Source organism: Cervus elaphus, chromosome 5 (genome assembly GCF_910594005.1).
Source record: "Cervus elaphus chromosome 5, mCerEla1.1, whole genome shotgun sequence".
NCBI lineage: Eukaryota > Metazoa > Chordata > Mammalia > Artiodactyla > Cervidae > Cervus > Cervus elaphus.
Window position 1 is genome coordinate 52014931 of NC_057819.1, and position 19272 is coordinate 52034202.

At 36.4% G+C, this 19272-nt stretch overlaps 1 protein-coding gene across 2 annotated transcripts in view; it reads left to right on the forward strand.

Annotated features, from left to right (window-relative positions):
- Positions 1-19272, forward strand: part of NAA15 (N-alpha-acetyltransferase 15, NatA auxiliary subunit) — a 75043-nt gene that overhangs the window by 9769 nt on the left and 46002 nt on the right. For both annotated transcript variants that reach the window (XM_043902452.1, XM_043902453.1), the window contains exons 2-3: positions 14774-14858; positions 17022-17126. In XM_043902452.1, coding sequence (XP_043758387.1) covers positions 14774-14858; positions 17022-17126 — 190 coding nt within the window. The remainder of the gene's footprint in view (positions 1-14773; positions 14859-17021; positions 17127-19272) is intronic.

A 19272-nucleotide genomic window follows, 5' to 3' on the forward strand; every position in this document is an offset into this window, starting at 1 on the left:
TTGCCCTGCCATTGTCTTGTTTATATGTTGCTGCTGCCAACCTGGTTTTCTTTTCTTTGTTGATGATGTGGTCTTTTTTGAAGATGTGAGTTTTCCTTTATCTGTAAAGTTGAATTATTTTACTTAGTTATGTCTCTGTGTTGACTATTCTAGATAAATTTTCCCTGGTATGTGTTTTCAGAGTGTAGATTTATGTTTTCTTTGAGTCAGTAATTGTAGTTTTGAATATTAGTTCAAATATTAGTTCAGCTGTTTCATTCTTCCATGACCTTTGCTTACTGGATCTTTGCATCTCTTTTATATTGTTTCCCTTCAATTCTTTTATATTGTATATCTTATAATTTAGTCTTCATTTCTGAGATGGTTTTGTGGGATTTTTTCTATTTTAAATTCACTTTGTTCCTGTTTTTTAAACTTTTTACTCACTGTTTAAAATTTTGAGTATTTGATTTGAGATATTCTTTTATGTCTGCATCTGTTTTTTAATTATTTCTGATTTGTGATGAAGTGTTACATCTTTCCTCAGTTTTATTGCAATAGTTCTTGGTGTGTTTTCATCTGCCCAAATTTTTCACTTTTAAAAATTCTTTGTAAGTAATTTGGTATGGATGCTGAGTTCTTTTTTTCCTCTTCAGGTTATTTGTGATGGGTTTTACTGTACCAGCAATACAGACAATTTTATTTTTGGGTGAGGTTGGGTGGTTTCTTCAGTCTCTTAGTTCAGGAATACCCTCTTTGTTGCTACAGTCAAATGCAGTTTTTAAAATAAGTCCCCTCGGGACTTCCCTGGTGGTCCACTGGTAAAGAATTTGCCCTCCAGTGCAGGGGACTCAGGTCAATACCTGGTCAGGGAACTAAGATCCCACATGCCACAGGGCAACTAAACCCATTCGCCACAACTAAAGAAACCCATGTGCTGCAGTGAAGACCAACCACAGCCTAAACAACAGAAACTATCAAGCTATTAAAAATAAGTAAATAAAAATAAAATAAGTTTCCTGTCTCCCATTGTTCTGTATTGACTTAGTAGGGCCTCTGTCTTCGGTGCTGCCCTCTCCATCAAGCTTTCAAGTGACACTTTCTCCTTTCAAGGTGTCTCCTTCTCCTCCAAAGCTGTGCCTTACTAAAACTGTCACCTTCGGTCCTGCAGACTCTTTGAGCCTCTGTATTGTGACTCCCGGTAGTCACTGCTCTCAGTCCTTTCTTTGGACTTCTGACTTTGGTGAATCCTAGTTAATATAACCCAGATTCAGTGACCACTAGGACCCTGCTTGATTCTTCTTTTGGACATCTTTTGAAACTTGGAGCTTCTGGTCTTGAATGTCTATGCACTTATACATAAGTTAGCTTTTAGTTGTCTCATCTTCCTGTAATGCTCTGGGTGATTTTATTTGCCATCTTCCTTGACCTGTATGGTTTTTATGAGGACTTCTATAATGTTTAGAAATTAGGGGCCAGTCGTTATCCTGTAAATAATTCATTTGTTTTTATGTGTTATGCTGGAAAATAGTAGTGTTTGCTTTAAAATAATTTATAATTTATGTTTATATAATTGAGTAATCGCTTGTACTTCTGTGTCCCCATGACCACTCCATTGTTTTCCTTAAGCTCGTTGGGATTATTTATCATTGAAATACTTAGGTTCTATTAAAGAGCTATGGTTTTTTCAGTAGTCATGTATGGATGTGAGAGTTGGACTGTAAAGAAGTCTGAGTGCTGATTGATGCTTTTGAATTGTGGTGTTGGAGAATACTCTTGAGAGTCCCTTGGACTGCAAGATCAAACCAGTGAATCCTAAAGGAAATCAACCCTGAATACTCGTTGGAAGGATGGATACTGAAGCTGAAGCTCCAGTGCTTTGGGCCTCCTGATGTGAAGAGCCGACTCACTGGAAAAGACACTGACGCTGGGAAGGATTGAGGGCAAGGGGAGAAGGAGGCACCAGAGGAGGAGAAGGGTGGATGGCATCACTGACTCAAAGGACATGAGTTTGAGCAAACTCCAGGAGATACTGAAGGACAGGGAAACTTGGTGTGCTGCAGTTCATGGGATTGCAAAGAGTCGGACACAACTTAGCAACTGAACAATTAAATAGCTGGCTCTTAATCATATGTATATACCTGGAATTATTATTGAATTTTGTCCTGTCCCTAAACACTCACATTCATAGCAGAGTTCTACTCATATTAAGCAGGAATTCTAAAATTCCATTGAATTTTCTTTTGTCAAGTGACATAATTTAATGCTGATGGGGAAAAAAAGAAAGGTAAGGGAAGTCTGGCATGTTTCACAATGCATTAACAGGGTTATAGTATCTAGAGAGCAGATGATGATTGTCACATTCAATTCTGCTGCTAGTAAGACCTTATCTGTAATTTTAATTTCTAGACCCAAAACTTGGAGTGATGCAGACCAATGATGACTCCCTAATGCTGACATACTGCAAAAATACTGGTGCAAAGTTCTCACAGACCTTTTATTTCTATTCTGAGACGGTGTACTTGTTACTCTGGATTTTTGAAGTACTTTCTGTTTTGTGAAATACTGACGGAGTTTTAAAAAGTGGTTTTTGGTTTTTTTTAAATTAAGCTACCCCATTTAAATTAATTTCTTAAAAATTTTACTGGTTTTAATAAAATATACAGGTTTGGGAACAATATTGTATCCACCTTAGAGGATGGCACAAAATGTCAAAGGACTTAAAACTTTCATGTGAGAAACAGCTAAAAGAACAAAGATGTTTAGCTTGAATGAGAGAAAACTGAACTCTTAAGGGCTAGAATCAGTAAAACAGAAATTAGAGGGAGATAGAGTTTGGCTCAATATAACTATACAACATTTCAGTAGAGTGAGCTGGTACCAGCAAGAGTTCTGTGACCCCTTGTGTTAGATGACATTTATTACAGAAGTAGGACAAGATTATTTTTTTAAAAAGTATAAAACCAGGAGGGGAAGAAATTATCCTTAAGTTTGTTTTCATGATTATAATAGTTTGACAAAAACTGTAGGATATGAGAAAGATAGCATATTGTCTGTGAATGGAAGCTCCAACTAAAAGAATTAAAGGAAAAGGAGGATAAAGGCAGTTTTTCAGAGATTAAAAACATTAAAAAAGTTGAAGTATACTTACCTACAGTGAGTCTGCCTGCAGTGCAGGAGACCCAGGTTCGATCCCTATGTTGGGAAGATCCCCTGAGGAGGGAATGGCAACCCACTCCAGTGTTCTTGCCTGGAGAATTTCATGGACAGAGGAGCCTGGCAGGCTGTAGTCCATGGGGTCACAAAGAGTTGGACACGACTGAGTGACTAACACACACTTTTACCTACAGTAAAATGCACAGGTATTTAAGTGTATTGTTCTATTAGTTGTCTTGAGCATACTGTTCTTTTAGTTTTGACAGATCAGAAACCCTTGCAGCCTATGCCCCTTTTAAGAGGTGTTGATAGAACATTAACGTCACCTCAGAATAGAGATCTTGTTCCTCTGGATTGTGTATTTTAATTCAATTTCTGCTTTCATGTTTCTCTGTAATCAAATTTGTTGGGTCTAAATATTTATTGTGAGCTAGAACTGATATTGTTCTTTATGTAAACATTTTATTGAGTGCTTACTCAGATTCTTTGTATACATTTGTATTTCTCACCTTAACCCTGCAAGGTTGTTAATGTCCACATTTTGCAGGTGACACAGTTGAAGCGCTAATGAATTTAATTAAGCCAGTGATACAGAACTGTTAAGTGCTAAGAATTGAACTCGGGACTCTAGAGCAGTGTTGTCCAATAGAATTTTTTGCGATGGAAATGTTCTATATCTGAATTACTGTGTTAGCCATTAGTCTAACAAAAAAGATCTTCAGGACCCAGATAATCACAATGGTGTGATCACTCACACTCACCTAGAGCCAGATATTCTGGAATGTGAAGTCAAGTAGGCCTTAGGAAGCATCACTGCGAACAAAGCTAGTGGTGGTGATGGGATTCCAGCTGAGCTATTTCAAATCCTAAAAGATGATGCTGTTAAAGTGCTGCACTCAGTATGTCAGCACATTTGGAAAACTCAGGAGTGGCCACAGGACTGGAAAAGGTCAGTTTTCATTCCGATCCCAAAGAAAGGCACTGCTAAAGAATGCTCAAATTACTGCACAATTGCATTCATCTCACATGCTAGTAAAGTAATGCTCAAAATTCTCCAAGCCCGGCTTCAGCAGTACGTGAACTGTGAACTTGCACATGTTCAAACTGGTTTCAGAAAAGGCAGAGGAACCAGAGATCAAATTGCCAACATCCGCTGGATCATCAAGAAAGCAAGAGAGTTTCAGAGAAATATCTATTTCTCCTTTATTGACTATGCCAAAGCCTTTGACTGTGTGGATCACAATGAACTGTGGAAAATTCTGAAGGAGATGGGAATACCAGACCACCTGACCTGCCTCTTGAGAAACCTGTCTGCAGGTCAGGAAGCAACAGTTAGAACTGGACGTGGAACAACAGATTGGTTCCAAATAGGGAAAGGAGTACATCAAGGCTGTATATTGTCACCCTGCTTATTTAACTTATGTGCAGACTACATCATGAGAAATGCTGGGCTGGATGAAGCACAAGCTGGAATCAAGATTGCCGGGAGAAATATCAATAACCTCAGATATGCAGATGACACCACCCTTATGGCAGAAAGTGAAGAAGAACTAAAGAGCTTCTTGATGAAAGTGAGAGAGGAGAGTGAACAAGTTGGCTTAAAGCTCAACATTGGGAAAACTAAGATCATGGCATCCGGTCCCATCACTTCATGGCAAATAGATGGGAAAACAGTAGAAAGAGTGACAGACTTTATTTTTGTGGGCTCCAAAATCATTGCAGATGGTGATTGCAGCCATGAAGGTAATAGACGCTTACTCCTTGGAAGGAAAGTTATGACCAACCTAGATAGCATATTAAAAAGCGGAGACATTGTCCACAAAGGTCTGTCTAGTCAAGGCTATGGGTTTCCCAGTAGTCATGTATGGATGTGAGAGTTGGACCATAAAGAAAGCTGAGCACAGAAGAATTGATGCTTTTGAACCGTGGTGTTGGAGAAGACTCTTGAGAGTCCCTTGGACTACAAAGAGATCCAACCATTCCATCCTAAAGCAGATTATTCCTGGATGTTCATTGGAAGGACTGATGCTGAAGCTGAAATTCCAATACTTTGGCCACCTGATGCGAAGAGCTGACTCATTTGAAAAGACCCTGATGCTGGGAAAGATTGAGGGCAGGAGGAGAAGGGGATGACAGAGGATGAGATGGTTGGATGGCATCACCGACTCAATGGACATGGGTTTGGGTGGACTCCGGAAGTTGGTGATGGACAGGGAGACCTGGGATGCTGCGGTTCATGGGGTCGCAAAGAGTCAGACATGACCGAGCAGCTGAACTGAACTGACTAGCCATTAGTCACATGTGACTGAACACCTGAGATGTGGTTAGTGTAGCTGAGGAGCTTTGCTGAAATTTTTAAAATTTTATTTAATATTAACTAATTAAAATGTTAAATAGCCATAGCTCTTGAGTGTATAGACTGTAGGTGCCCTTTCTCCCTACTTTTCTGCTAATAGTTACTGGACACTGGCAGTGCCAAGTGCCAGCCAGGCTCTTATTAAGTTAATAAATAAATGTTTCCTGAGTTGTTTTTAGCATATCTAAGGTTTGTTTTCTTTTTAACTTTTCAGTTGTGAAAATTTCAAGCATATGAAAACAATGATTCAGTGCATTCTTTTTCATCTGTGACCCCTACCCCCTGGATTATTTTGTCAAATCCCAGGCATCATTTCAAATGGCTGACTTAATTTTAAAGCTAAATTTTGCTTTTATCATTTAGCTTGATTTGAGGCTGCATTCATTTTAATCAATTTTGAAAAAATTTGCACTGAAGAAAACGATGGAAAGGTATATTTAATGCTAAAGAAGATTAATGCTAACATCATGTAATGCTTCCCTTGTGGTTCAGCTGGTAAAGAATCTGCCTGAAATGCAGGAGACCTGGGTTCGATCCCAGAGTAGGGAAGAGCCCCTCGAGAAGGGAAGGGCTACGCACTCCAATATTCTGGCCTGGAGAATTCCATGGTTTGTATAGTCCATGGGGTCGCAAAGAGTCAGACACAACTGAGTGACTTGCACTTGCACTATGTAATGTTAATGCCAAATCTAAATATATATATTATATATTTGTGTTACATATAATCTTAAATCTTCTATTTTAAATCACCTAAATCACTATTTTCTATTAACATAAATAGCCTAGATTCTTTTATTTGCCATGTCACATTCCTACATCTTAGGGAACCTTTTTTTCCTATAACAAGCGTTTGGAAAAACGGATGAACTTCCTTTCAGCAATAGGTCTGGACTTTTCACAGCTTATCCAACTATTTTATGTATATAAATAGCCAGCTGTTGTGGAGATTTCTTACCCTCCATATTCTTATTAGCAAAATTAGAAATAAGTTTTTACAAGGGTCAGTGAAATGATTTTCTTGTTGTTGTTCAGTTGCTCAGTCACATCCAGCTCTTTGCGACCTCTTGGACTGCAGCATGCCAGGCTTCTCTGTCCTTCACCATCTCCCAGAGCTTGCTCAAATTCATGTCCATTGAGTCTGTGATGCCATCCAACCATCTCATCCTCTGTCATCCCCCTTCTCCTCCTGTCTTCAATCTTTCCCAGCATCAGAGTCTTCGCATCAGGTGGCCAAAGTATTGGACCTTCAGCTTCAGCATCAGTCCTTCCAATAAATATTCAAGGACTGATTTCCTTTAGGGTTTGACTGGTTTGATCTTGCAGTCCAAGCGACTCTCAAGAGTCTTCTCCAACACCATAGTTCGAAAACATCATCTCTTCAGTACTCAGCCTTCTTTGTGCTCCAACTCTCACATCCATACATGACTACTAGAAAAACCATAACTTTGACTATACTGACCTTTGCTAGCAATGTAATGTGTCTGCTTTTTAATATGCTGTCTAGGTTTATCATAGCTTTGCTTCCAAGAAGCAAGCATCTTTTAATTTCATGGCTGCAGTCACCGTCCGCGGTGATTTTGGAAAGAAATAAAGAAAATAAGGTCTGTCAGTTTCCATTTTTTTCCCGTTTATTTGCCATGAAGTGATGGAACCGGATGCAGTGATCTTAGTTTTTTGAATGTTGAGCCAGCTTTTTCACTCTCCTCTTTCACCTTCATCAGGAGGCTCTTTAGTTCCTCTTTACTTTCAGCCATAAGGGTGGTGTCATCTTCATGTCTGAGGTTATTAATATTTCTTCCAGCAATCTTGATTCCGCTTGAGCCTTATCCAGCCTGGCATTTTGCATGATGTACTCTGCATATAAGTGAAATATGCAACCTTGACGTACTCCTTTCCCAGCCTTGACATACTCCTTTCGTTTCCATATTATGACAAAAAAATCTATAAGTTGTGACTTTCAGATGCTCTGATCTATTGATATCAGTGCCTCAGCGGAGCCAAGGTGCTGATGGACAGTGCCGGGACACCTAGAGGGTTTCCCTCTGGGATTCTTGGCAATCAGGTTCTGCTCTTTCCTGGTGGCTCAGTGGTAAAGAATCTGCTTGCAGTGCAGGAGACTACTTGCAATCCAGGAGAAGCAGGTATGGATCCCTGAGTTGGGACGATCTCCTGGAGAAGGAAGGGCAGGGCAACCCACTCCCTGTATTCTTACCTGAGACATTCCATGGACAGAGGAACCTGGTGGGCTATAGTCCATGGGGGCGCAAGAGTTGAACACAACTGAGCAACTAAATCACTACCAGTTTTTAAAACTTTTTTCTGTTATCCAGATTAGATACATTTTATTGGTCTATTTTTCCCCTACAATGATTCTTTCCATTGTTATCTCCATTCTAGTATTGGGTCCATACAGTGAGTTCTGTCCTTATCTCCTCTAAGATGTTGCAAAGGGTTCACGTGAAGTTAACTTCTTCCAACATTTTCATAATAGCTAATTTAAAGTCTTGAATAGAAGTCTCTGTATATGTGTGGTTGATTTTTTTTTCCCCCCTATGCAAGTTGAGATTTTCCTGTTTCTTCAAATGCCACATAATGTTGGATTTTTTCCTGGATGTTCTGAATATTAGTATCAGACCTTGGGTCTTGTTTTAAATCCTTTGGGGAATGTTAATTTTGTTTCAGCAAATCTGGTTAGATTCAGGCTGTAAGCCCCAACTATGTCCGTGGACTGTAGTTCTTACATCAGTTCAGTTTTTAAAATCTTTGTAGACTGTGTGGCTCTGTCCTGCTTGTGTGCCATCCAGTAGCTGGTCTGAGGCCTGCATGATGTAGCTATTTGTTCAGTTCTCAAAGTCTTGTGTGTTGTGATCAGATCCATGCATGTTTAATGAACCCTGGAATTCATAAACATCTTTATGAGATTGCTTTCCCCAGTTCCTCCTCCTTTGTGATGTTTCTGATATTTTGTTTCCTTGACTCTTTGTCTCACCCTCTGACTGGAAAACTGGGGTTCTTCTTATTTTGCTCTGCTGCATACTTCTGTGATCATGCCCATATTTGGCTAGAAGTTTATCAATTTTATTGATCTTCTCAAAGAACCAGCATTTGATTTCACTGATTTTCTTTTTCTTTTTTCCTGTTTCATTCATTCTGTTCTTTTTACTTGTTTTTTCTGCTTACTTTGAGTTTAATTTGCTCTTAATGTTTCTAATTTCTTAAGGTAGAAGCTGAGATGATAATTGAAGATCTTTTAGAATACAGGTTTTTTTCCTGACTACTTTCATAATTTTCTCTTTTGTCCTTATTTTTTAGCATTAGGATTGTGATGTGCCTCTTTTTTTTTTTTTTGGCTTTTTATTTTGTTTTGTTCTTTTCTTTTCTTTTAATTCATCCTGGTTGGAGTTTGTTGAGATTCTTGGATTTGTGGGTTTAGAGTTTTCATCAAATTTGCAATTTTTGATATTTTTCCCACTCTAGTTTTTCTGTCCTCTTCTCTGACTCCTGTTACATGTATGTGTTAGGCTATTTGCCCACTTGACGTTGTGCCGTAGGTAGGAGCTCCGTGTCCTCTCCCTCATTTTGTTCTCATCTCCCACCTTGGATTGTTTGTTGTATGTTTCCAAGTTCACGCAGCCACTGACGTGCTCCGTCAGGGTTTTGTTCACTGCACCTGTTTCAGGCTCACTGCAGTGTTTAGTATTTTAAGCCCATATCATTAACTTTTCATTTTCAATGCTGTATTTTTCTATTGTACAATTTCCATTCCTTAATAATTCCATTTCTCTATTGAGATTTCCTGTTTGTTTTCTGATTATGTTCATGATTTTCCTTTCAATCTTTTAATAATACATAACGGTAACTTTTAAAGTCTGCCTGCTACTTCTGCCATTATTTCTGAATCTGTTTCTGTTGATTGATTTTTTTTTTTTTTTCTGTAGGTCAGGGTCACAATTTCCTGTTTCTTCACTTTTCTAATGATTCCTGTTTTTTCATAATGTATATTATGGACACTAGAATATTAAGTGTCTGAATCTTGTTCTTTTTTTTTTTTTTTTTTTCGCTCCGGGGAAAGGAGGCTCTAAATCTTGTTCTTTTGTAATAAAGTTTTGTTTTGGCAAGTGGTTAATTTGCTTGTGCATCAGCTTGTTCTTACTTTTAAGCTTTAATAAAAATGAGCCTAGATTATCCTTATTCCTAAGGTTTTGAGTATTTAATGAAACCTGTTTGGCACTCAGATGTCTTCCAGCCATATATAAGCATCAGTAGCTATTTAGTTCATGCTACTTGGTAGTTAGTCTTTGCCAACTTGAGTAGAATTCTGCAGTGTACCTGACCAATTTAATATTTGACCAAGACTCTGGTGCAAATTTCTAAAACTTCATATCTGTACAGTTCTTTTTGATGATACCTTGCTCTGTAAATTTCATCTTTTCAGGCAGTTTCTAACTCCGATACCAGTTAGATCAGTAAGACTGCCATGTTCTGTTTTTGTTCTTCCTCTCTATTTTACAGTCTGGAAAATGCCTCTAGGCAAAAAAAAAAAAAAAAAATACTTTCTTGAGATTTACCTTGTTTCCCTTCTGAAAGTGCACAATCCTGTGTTGGCCCTTGTTCACTGGCTGAAAATAGTTATTTATTTACTTAACCAGTTTCATGCTTGGCAGGAGCATCAGCTAGCTGTATCAGTTATTCCTATACATTTAGAAGCAGGAGTCTCAGGGTATGTTGCCAACATTTAGCACGTGGGATTTGAACAGTTCATTCTGTTTTAATTATGTCCTGTTTCGCTTTACTGTTTCTGTAGCAGTGTTGATATTTTAAAATTTAGTTGCTAAGGAAAACTAACAGTCTACAGTAGTGTTCTAATATTTTGATACTACTATGTTTAATTTTGAATTAATAGAAGCCAAGTGAAGAATAGAATACTGTGGCATTCATTGCATGCTAAGGGAGACCCTTATTCATAATTCTGAAATTTCAAGAACTCTCCATATACAAGAATTTCAGAGACAGGATTGTGGACATGTATTTTTTTTTTTTGTACATGTATTTTTATTTAGTTTGATGATTTTACTGTGAAGACTTAATACATCTGCCCGCTATGTCATTTTACAAAGCTTGTTTTAACTGAACTGATGTGAAATCTTTGCTCACAATATGCTGTGTAGTATTTTCAGTCTCTTTTTCCCTAAATAAATTCTCTAAAAAATTTAAGTCTACAAGTTTGGTTAAAACAATATTAAAAATCTTATGGTTTAAAAAAAGAAAGAATCTTATTGTGGTAAATTTATTTCCATGGTTCTGTAGAATGAACTTTAGTGATAGTGTTACATGGGAGTTGCAAAAACAAGCAAATTGCTATTTTTTTTTTCATTTACATCTTTTAAATGGTTCAGAAAAGGACACCTTATAATTATACTATTATATTTTAAGACTGCTTTTATAAGATTGGATTTTGATTAGACAGGCACTTATATTAAAGCTGAATTATGCATATATCTGGCCTTATGTTTAGAGGAAAGAAATCATTGAATGAAATATGATGCACTCTTTCTATTTTTCTTGTAAACCCTGTATGCCATTAGAGTTTATCCTTGGGCAAAAGCAGAGTTTTTTAGGAATATTTCTGGGATAAAGTAAGTTGAATATCTGTTGTTACTTTTTCCAGTAAACTGTGAGACTGCTACTCTCATTTGTAATGAATGACCTGTTGTAGGAGTAGTGCTTTTTAGAAAAAAATAGATTGAAGTCTGTTCCCTTAAATGCACACTGAAGGGTATGCCATCTTTAATTATTTTTACAGGTCACATTGACAGAAGATAATTGGGTTAGTATAATTTCAATATGGAAGACTACCAAATTTCATTAATTAGGAACATAATCATTAGGAACTGAAACATAATTACTGTTCTGAAGTGTGATAAAATAAAAAGCTAAGTACTATAGCATCTCATATTCAAATAAACTTTGGTTTTTAATTTTCATTTGACAGACTCAGTTATTTGAGGGAATTTTCCAGTTGGTTAATTGTTTTATGTGTGTTCATTTTTGTCACCTTATTTTTGGCATTTTTATTGCCTTTTTGGCTTCCCTGGCGACTCAGTTGGCCTGCAGTGCAGGAGACACAGGTTCAATCCCTGGGTCGGGAAGATCCCCTGGATCTTCCAGTATGGCTACTCACTCCAGTATTCTGACCTGGGAAATCCCATGGACAGAGGAGCCTGGCAGGCTATAGTCCATAGGGTTGCACAGAATCAGACATGACCAAATTGACTTAGCACGCAGGTACGCATGCACTCATACACGCACTGAGTAAGCAAAGAAGCAAAAGATGAGGTAAAAGTTGCATTTGTTGATTGGAAGATCTGTTAGAAGATGACAGCTCTTGGCTTTAATAATACTTAACATTAATAAAATTTCTATATGTGGTGCAGAGAGCTCTCAACTGGGACTGACTCAGAGAGGGCCTCAACTGTTAAGACCTCCAGTACTTCTCTAGGTATTTTGCCCCTAACTTGGTTTGTAATTTCCGGCAACAGATGCATGAAGGACCCCATGCAGATTCTTGGACGTCTTTTTTCTGAATAGTTCCATCATTTTCAGTACTCTGTCTCACAGAACACCTCAGCCTCCCTAAACTTCAGTTTTTGTCTCTTCATCTCTGGACTGTCACGAGCTCTGTTTCAGATCCGTCTTCCTGTGCTGTGATCTGTAAAGCAGTGACATTACCAAGTGTGTCATGTCCCTCCCCCGCCTCAATGGTTCACAGCCCATGCTGCCTGTTGTCCAGGGTCTGACAACAGTTATTTTATACGTTTTGTCTCATTTTGTTGTTTACTTCACTATGGCCAAAAGTGGAAGTTCTCTTACTACATTTTTACAGAAATAAAATTGTAGAAAGCTAATTGAAGCCTTTAAGAACAGTGTACTTAAATTGTTCTTTGTATGTATGTTCTTGTTGTTTAGTCGCTATGTCTTTTCCAACTCTTTGTGACCCCATGGGCTGTTAGCCCACAAGCCTCCTCTGACCATGGGATTTCTCAGGTAAGAATACTGGAGTAGGTTGCCCTTTTCTTCTTCAGGGGACCTTCCCGACCCAGGAATGGAACCCTTGTCTCCTGCATTGACAGGAGGATTCTTGACCACTGAGCCACCAGGGAAGCCCTTGATGTGTAGTTCCTGGAAAACAGTGACAAGTCATGAGTGTCGCTTTTAATTAGCTTCCTTTAATGACTTTTACTATTATTATAAGAAAAACATTGTTTTAGGCTTTCTGCTGAGTAAGTAGGAACACTAAATTTAGTTGCTTAGTCTTCTGTTTTTTTGGCTGTATATGGTTAAGTTACTGCTTCTGCCCTCCCCTCCCTTGTATCCCTCAGATCATTTTGCCTGTTGATTGTGGGAGAAGCAGAGAGTTAGGAAGCTATTGCAGAGAAACTAGGACTGATGAATCTATTAGAGGATGGAAGTGTCAGGGATGAAAGCACAGAGGATAATTAGGTTTCCTGTTTTGTCATCTGAATGAGGTTGAGTTGAAGGAAATGCATCTCTTGAGATGGTAAAGACGTGGTGAATTCTGAGGGGTGGAAATGAGTTGTGTTTTGGACTGTATATTAGGTTTGAGATGTGAACAATAAAATAGAGATGGTGAGTACATAGTGACTGTGGAACAGCTCTGTGGTAGGCTTTTGCATTGAGCTTTAGCCAGTTGATTTCTTGGTGCTGAATGTAAAATTTTACATTTTTGTTTCTACACATTCTTTTCTTGTGATTATTATCATTTGCATTAACTATCTCAGCCAGATTTTGAGTGTATTGTTTCAAAAATTAAGAGTAAAATTTGTTTAAACTTAGGACAGTAAATTCTGACATAAATTATCATATCTTTAAGGTGCAGAGATTTTCTGTAGTGAATACAGTGCTTTAAAAATTACTGTTATGAAAGCCCATGTTGATACATTTATAGAAAAGGAGAACTTGGAACTTCATTACCACATTTGCTCACTCGTCTTTTCCTCAGTCATTGTACTTATATCACAGTATTTTGATAAACCAGAACTAAATATTACATTTCTGTAATTATATGTGTATTATTTATTATTGAGCCAAATATTACACTGAGACCATAATTTCTTATATAAGCCTTTATTTCTCCTGGAGTTAAAATCTATCTTACTTATTCAGTTGGTTTTCTATAGACTCATTGGTCACTTTCCCCAAATGTACCTGTATTCTGTCATGTGCTTATAAATAATATTTTCCATATTATGAAGTACACAGGTTCCATTTTTGACCTTGCTAGAAACCTATTCCATGGTGGCCTCTGGCATCCTGTATCATTTTTGAGTGGTGGTTCTTTTTTCTACATTAGATTATTTATTTACTAAGTCCCACATTATCTTTTTGTTTTGTTTTGATTACTTTTAATAACTTCCTAAGGAAGAGTGCAAAGATAAAATTTTAACTTTCTGAGAAGCCTTCAAATGTCATTTTACTTACATACTTGATCGACAATTCAGCTGGGTAAGGAATTCTGAATTTTGAAGACTATGTGTAGATATTTTATAACTTTCAACAGTATACCATTTTTACTTTAGAATAAACCTTCAGTGCTATTCTGATTACATATTCTTTTTATGTGACTTATTTTTTTTCTCTCTGGAAGTTTTTAAGGACCTTTATTTCTTGGCTTTGAATTTTCATTATGACGTGTGTGTCTTTTTCCCCCTTCTTTAATTTGCATGCACTTGTTTGTCTCTTGTGACTTCAGAGACTTTTTTCCTTCAGTTAAAAAGAAAATGTTATTTTAAAATATAATTTCTACACCTCTCCCCCGAATTTTCACATTATATTAACACTTGTTGGACCTTTTGAAGTCCGCTAATGCTTGTCTTATTTTTTCTAATGTGTGTTCTGTCCCTTTGTCTAACTTTTACTTTCTGTATTTGAACTGTCTATATTTTTTAAAAAAATGTTGGTTGCTCAGTATGGCTTTTTTTTTTTTTTTTTTAATTTTGAATGTGGAATGTGACTTGTAGGATCTCAGTTTCCCAACCAGGGATTAAACCCAGGCTACTGCAGTGAAAGTGCCAAATCCAAATTACTAGGCCACCAGGGAGTTCCGTGTGTGTGTGTGTGTAATTGGCATTTTTGTGAAATTTAGAATATAGAAGTAACATGACATCATTTTGTTCTGTTTAACAGAATCAAAAGTTTAGCACCAAATTTAAAGTTGTTTACATTTTTTTACTAAACTTAAATTTTTCTCTTTTATTTTGACAGAGGTGTTATGAACATAAACAGTACAGAAATGGATTGAAATTCTGTAAACAAATCCTCTCTAATCCCAAATTTGCTGAGCATGGAGGTAAGTATAAATGTAGTACACTTGCATGTAAGCGTAAGTAGGTAAGGTTCTGCTTACTTGTCTGATTTCACTTATTTGGGTTTTGTTACTCCCAGCTGCCAAGACTATTTTCCAGAGAGAATGGACCTTATCCTTATGCCTGTGGGAAGATATTTAATACTAATAGTTTGAGTTTATTGTTGAGAAAGTGATAACACGATCTACTTGAGTCCTGATTTATTCCTGCTTTGAATATTAGCACCATAGGAAAGGCAAAAGAACCTAGTAAAACAAATATACTAATTTAAGTTTAATAAGTAAGTTTATTTAAAATGGTTACAAGAAAATTTTGCTTGACAACTTTGATTGAGCTGAAGAAATTTTATTCCTTACAATAAATTTATTCAGAAAGTGTCCATTTGGGCCTTTGCTCATGAACCAGCATCTTCTTATTTAGGGCATTGTATCTTAGCTTTTGAAGACAGTCATGTTTTAAGACATGATTTATACATATTTTGAAAGTTTATGTAGCTTTAGCCTGTGTGAGGGTAGAAGATTGGACAGTGAGAAGTTTGTAGGGCAAAGGCAGAGCTTGTAGCCAAACTATTGAAGAGACAAAGAAACAGTAAACTTTTATAGGTCTGATTTGTACAGTTAGGAAACATGGTTCTTTGTTAAGTTGATAATGTTTTCTTAGTATTGAAGAGAGAGAGTAATAATTCTCTGTTAGCTTTCTTTACTCTTGCATACTTTCATTATAATAACAACATTGTTTAAAGACAGAAAGCAGTGGGTATTGAGTATGTAAAATTTTCTTTCTCCATTTCCTTCTTAAAAAACGGTTTTGCTTGGTACTTCCTGAACATCCAGTGGTTGACTCTGCTTTCATTGCAGGGGTCACAGGTTCAGTCCCTTATCAGGAAACTGAGATCCTGTGTGCCATGCCGCATGGCCTATATCTATATATATACATAATTTTGCTAGCCAGTTGGATATTAGGTTGTTTTATATTCTTTCCAAAAGAATGCATAACAGTAATGTAGCTTTTAGTGGTATAGACATCAGAGTTTGAGTACAGCGTAGAACCAGCTTTCATTGTTTCTAAAGGCACTTTCCCCGCATATTTGAACACATCTGAAATCAGGTTGCATATGAAGTGTCATAATTTAATTGCAATAGTTTTAACAGCAGTAAGTTATGATTTATTCTAAACTTATAACCTACATTTTCATTAAAACACTTAAAGGAGTTTCTTACAAGAACAGATTTTTTTTTTTTTAAGAATAGATTTTTATCTGTTTAACAACAAAGTGTTACTTTCTACGGTACCTTGCTAATTTGGCTAATTGCCAAATATACTTTGTTTGTTTGCTTCTTTTTTCCTTGAATTTATACAGATTTATGATGATTAGTACATACTTTTTTCTTTCTTTTTTTTTTCCCCATTTCTTTATCTCTATTTTACTATAAATATTGATTCTTCCTTTCTATCTTTAATTCTTATCTTTTATCCCTAATTAATTTTTCTGTACATTTTAATTTGTAGTCCTAAAAGTTAGGCAGATTAACCATGATGAATATTTTATACTTATTTGTGCTTCATAAAATATACATTGTAAAATTAGAAGTATTGTTTTTCCCTTTCTAAAAATTAGTATTTTCCTCAACTCTATCGATTGTGAATGATGGATGTCTGACATCTTTAGTTTGTATTTTTAATAGTGATCCCAAAGAATCGTTTTAAAATGGCAAAAATCAGAAATGTAGATAATTGATGCATATATTTTAATCATTTAACAGTGAATTTAATTTCTGTGTAACTTGGGTTCACAGAGTCTGTTACAGGATTTAACTTTCCCATACTTCAAAGGAATGTTTCAATTAGGTCATCCCATGGAAAATAATTTTGTCTTGTTACCATATACATTACCAGATATTCATGCATTTTTGTATCTTTTTATATAAAAAACAATTCTAGGTAGGCCTATATTATAGAAATGTGTAGTTACTTCATTTGTCAGTTTAAAAAATTATTTTAATTCTGTAAAAGCCTGGACATTTTCTCAATAATCTTGAAGTTTTAAATACTTAAAATAATGTAGCATTTGTTTTTGAGATTACAGTACCTTTTTTGTTGTTGGTGGTTATCTTTAAGTTTCTTCTTTCTTTTTTTTTTTTAAATAGAAACTCTGGCTATGAAAGGATTAACATTGAACTGTTTGGGGAAAAAGGAAGAAGCTTATGAATTGGTTCGTAGAGGTTTGAGAAATGACTTGAAGAGTCATGTGTGTATCCTTTTTGAGATATATTTAACGGTTGAATTGGGATGGCTTGAGTTTAGGCAGCAATTTGAGAGTCAGAAGTGTTAGATCTCTCTTACTGTGTAACTCAAGAAGAGATGGTTCTTTCTTCAGTAGAGTATCATCAGTTGCTTTCATTCAGGAAACATTTTTGTATACCTACCATGGCCTAATATTATATCTATTTACAGATAAACGGGATTTGCCTATTTTAATATCTATGAAAGCTCTTCCCACACTCAAAAAAGAGGCACCCTGCCAATTTCATCATAGCATGAATTTAGAGAAGGATATATGATAAGGCATGTTAGAAGTCAAGTATAATGTACTTATTAAGCCCAGGGTTTGGAGTATGCTTCACTTAGGCTTGAATCTCAACTTGGCTTTTTAACTGTGATCTTAGGGCATAGTTTCCTCATGTGTAAAATGAGAATAATCATACCCACTTCACTGTGGTCTTGTAAAGATTTAATGATGCTTAACATAGTCCCTGATAATGCTAAGTACTGTATGAGATAAATTTTACTTCATTAAGGGAAGTGTGAGAGTCAGAACAAGTACAAATGTCTAAGGGAAGATAGAGACAAAATTGTGGGTTGCTATTTTGTAAATAGTTTTAAACAAATATTTCTTTACCTGTTTTGTTGGCTGACAGTTTTAAGTGCTGAAACAACAAATTTTCAAGTGTTTACCAACCCCTGGAATAATATAAAGTAAGAAAAGGAATGGATTTTGCTCTCAAGGATCTTACAGCCTAGTGCAGGAAGATATTTGATAGAAGCTTAACACTTCTAAGTATTACATAAAATGTTAAAGCTTGTTCAAAAATTGTCGCTAATCCAGTAAGGCAGAAGTGAGTTAGGAATAACCAGAAAGTAAAGGTAAGCAAAGGGTTAATTAATAAGGCTGTTGTAGGTATCTTTTCATCATTTTTAATATTGCTGTAGTGTTCTCTATTGACTTACCATGTTTTATATAATTCTGTTCCTCTTGATGAACATAAATTTCTTTAAATTGTTAGCAGTGTTACACATTCTGAGGATGGATTTTTAGAAGGTGGTGATTCGTGTGTGCTTGTGTGTTCAGTCGTGTCCAACTCTTTGCGACCCTGTGGCCTGTAGCCCACTAGGCTTTGCTGTCCGTGGGATTTGCCAGGCAAGAATACTGGAGTGGGTTGCCATTTCTTCCTCTTGGGCATCTTTCCACATCTCCCGTGTCTCCTGCATTGGCAGGCAGATTCTTTACCACTGAGCCACTGGTGAAGATTAGACGGGTGAAAAGGCATCTCAGTGCTCAAGAGAGTTGAACAAGTCCTCAAACAATAGGGTATTGTTGTTGAAGTTGGGGTGGGCTAAAGGAGAAAATAGGTTATGGGGGCCAGATTTTGAAGGGTAGTATATCTCAGGCTTTTAAAGCCACATTCCAACCGAGATTTGTATTATAAAAGCAAAGATCATTTTTCAAATAAAATTTATAACGTTATATGTGTATTTTTAGTTATACATGTCACCCTCGACATTCTGCATTTACTGACTCTGTTAAGGGTTCTTGCTGTAAAAGCTGTCAGATTGAGAAGTTTAAACCTGATCTGAGAGAAATATTAAGTTTCTGCAAAGGGAAGTAGACTTTTTCTTTTGACTGTGTGTATTTTAGATAGGTTACTCTGGCAAGTGAGAGTGAAAGCAGAGAGACTGCAGGAGGTTGGGTGATTTGCAATAATCAAAATCTAAAGTGAAAAAAGACCTGTATTAGGAGAGTGGGATTATGTACATATTTTCCCCCTTTGTAGTACAGTTGTATGACCTACTGTAATTTTACTTACCTGTATTCCTTACTAGACTTAGGAAATTTTAATGTATGTCATGCTATGTCATGAATACCTGTTCTCTTTCAAAAATAGATAGTGCTTAATATCTATTGAGCCATTTATTTTGGGTCAGCCACTGAGCACTTTATACATGTTATTCTGTTTTGTCACCAAACTGCTATGCTTTGCTGTATGGACTCTCTCTTTATTTACATTTTATAATTAAGGAAACATAGTAAGATTAAATTAACTTATTTAAAGTAAGGCAGGCTAGACCTGTTTTCTTTGTCTTGAGAAGCTGTATTGTTTTTGTTGTATCAAATTACTA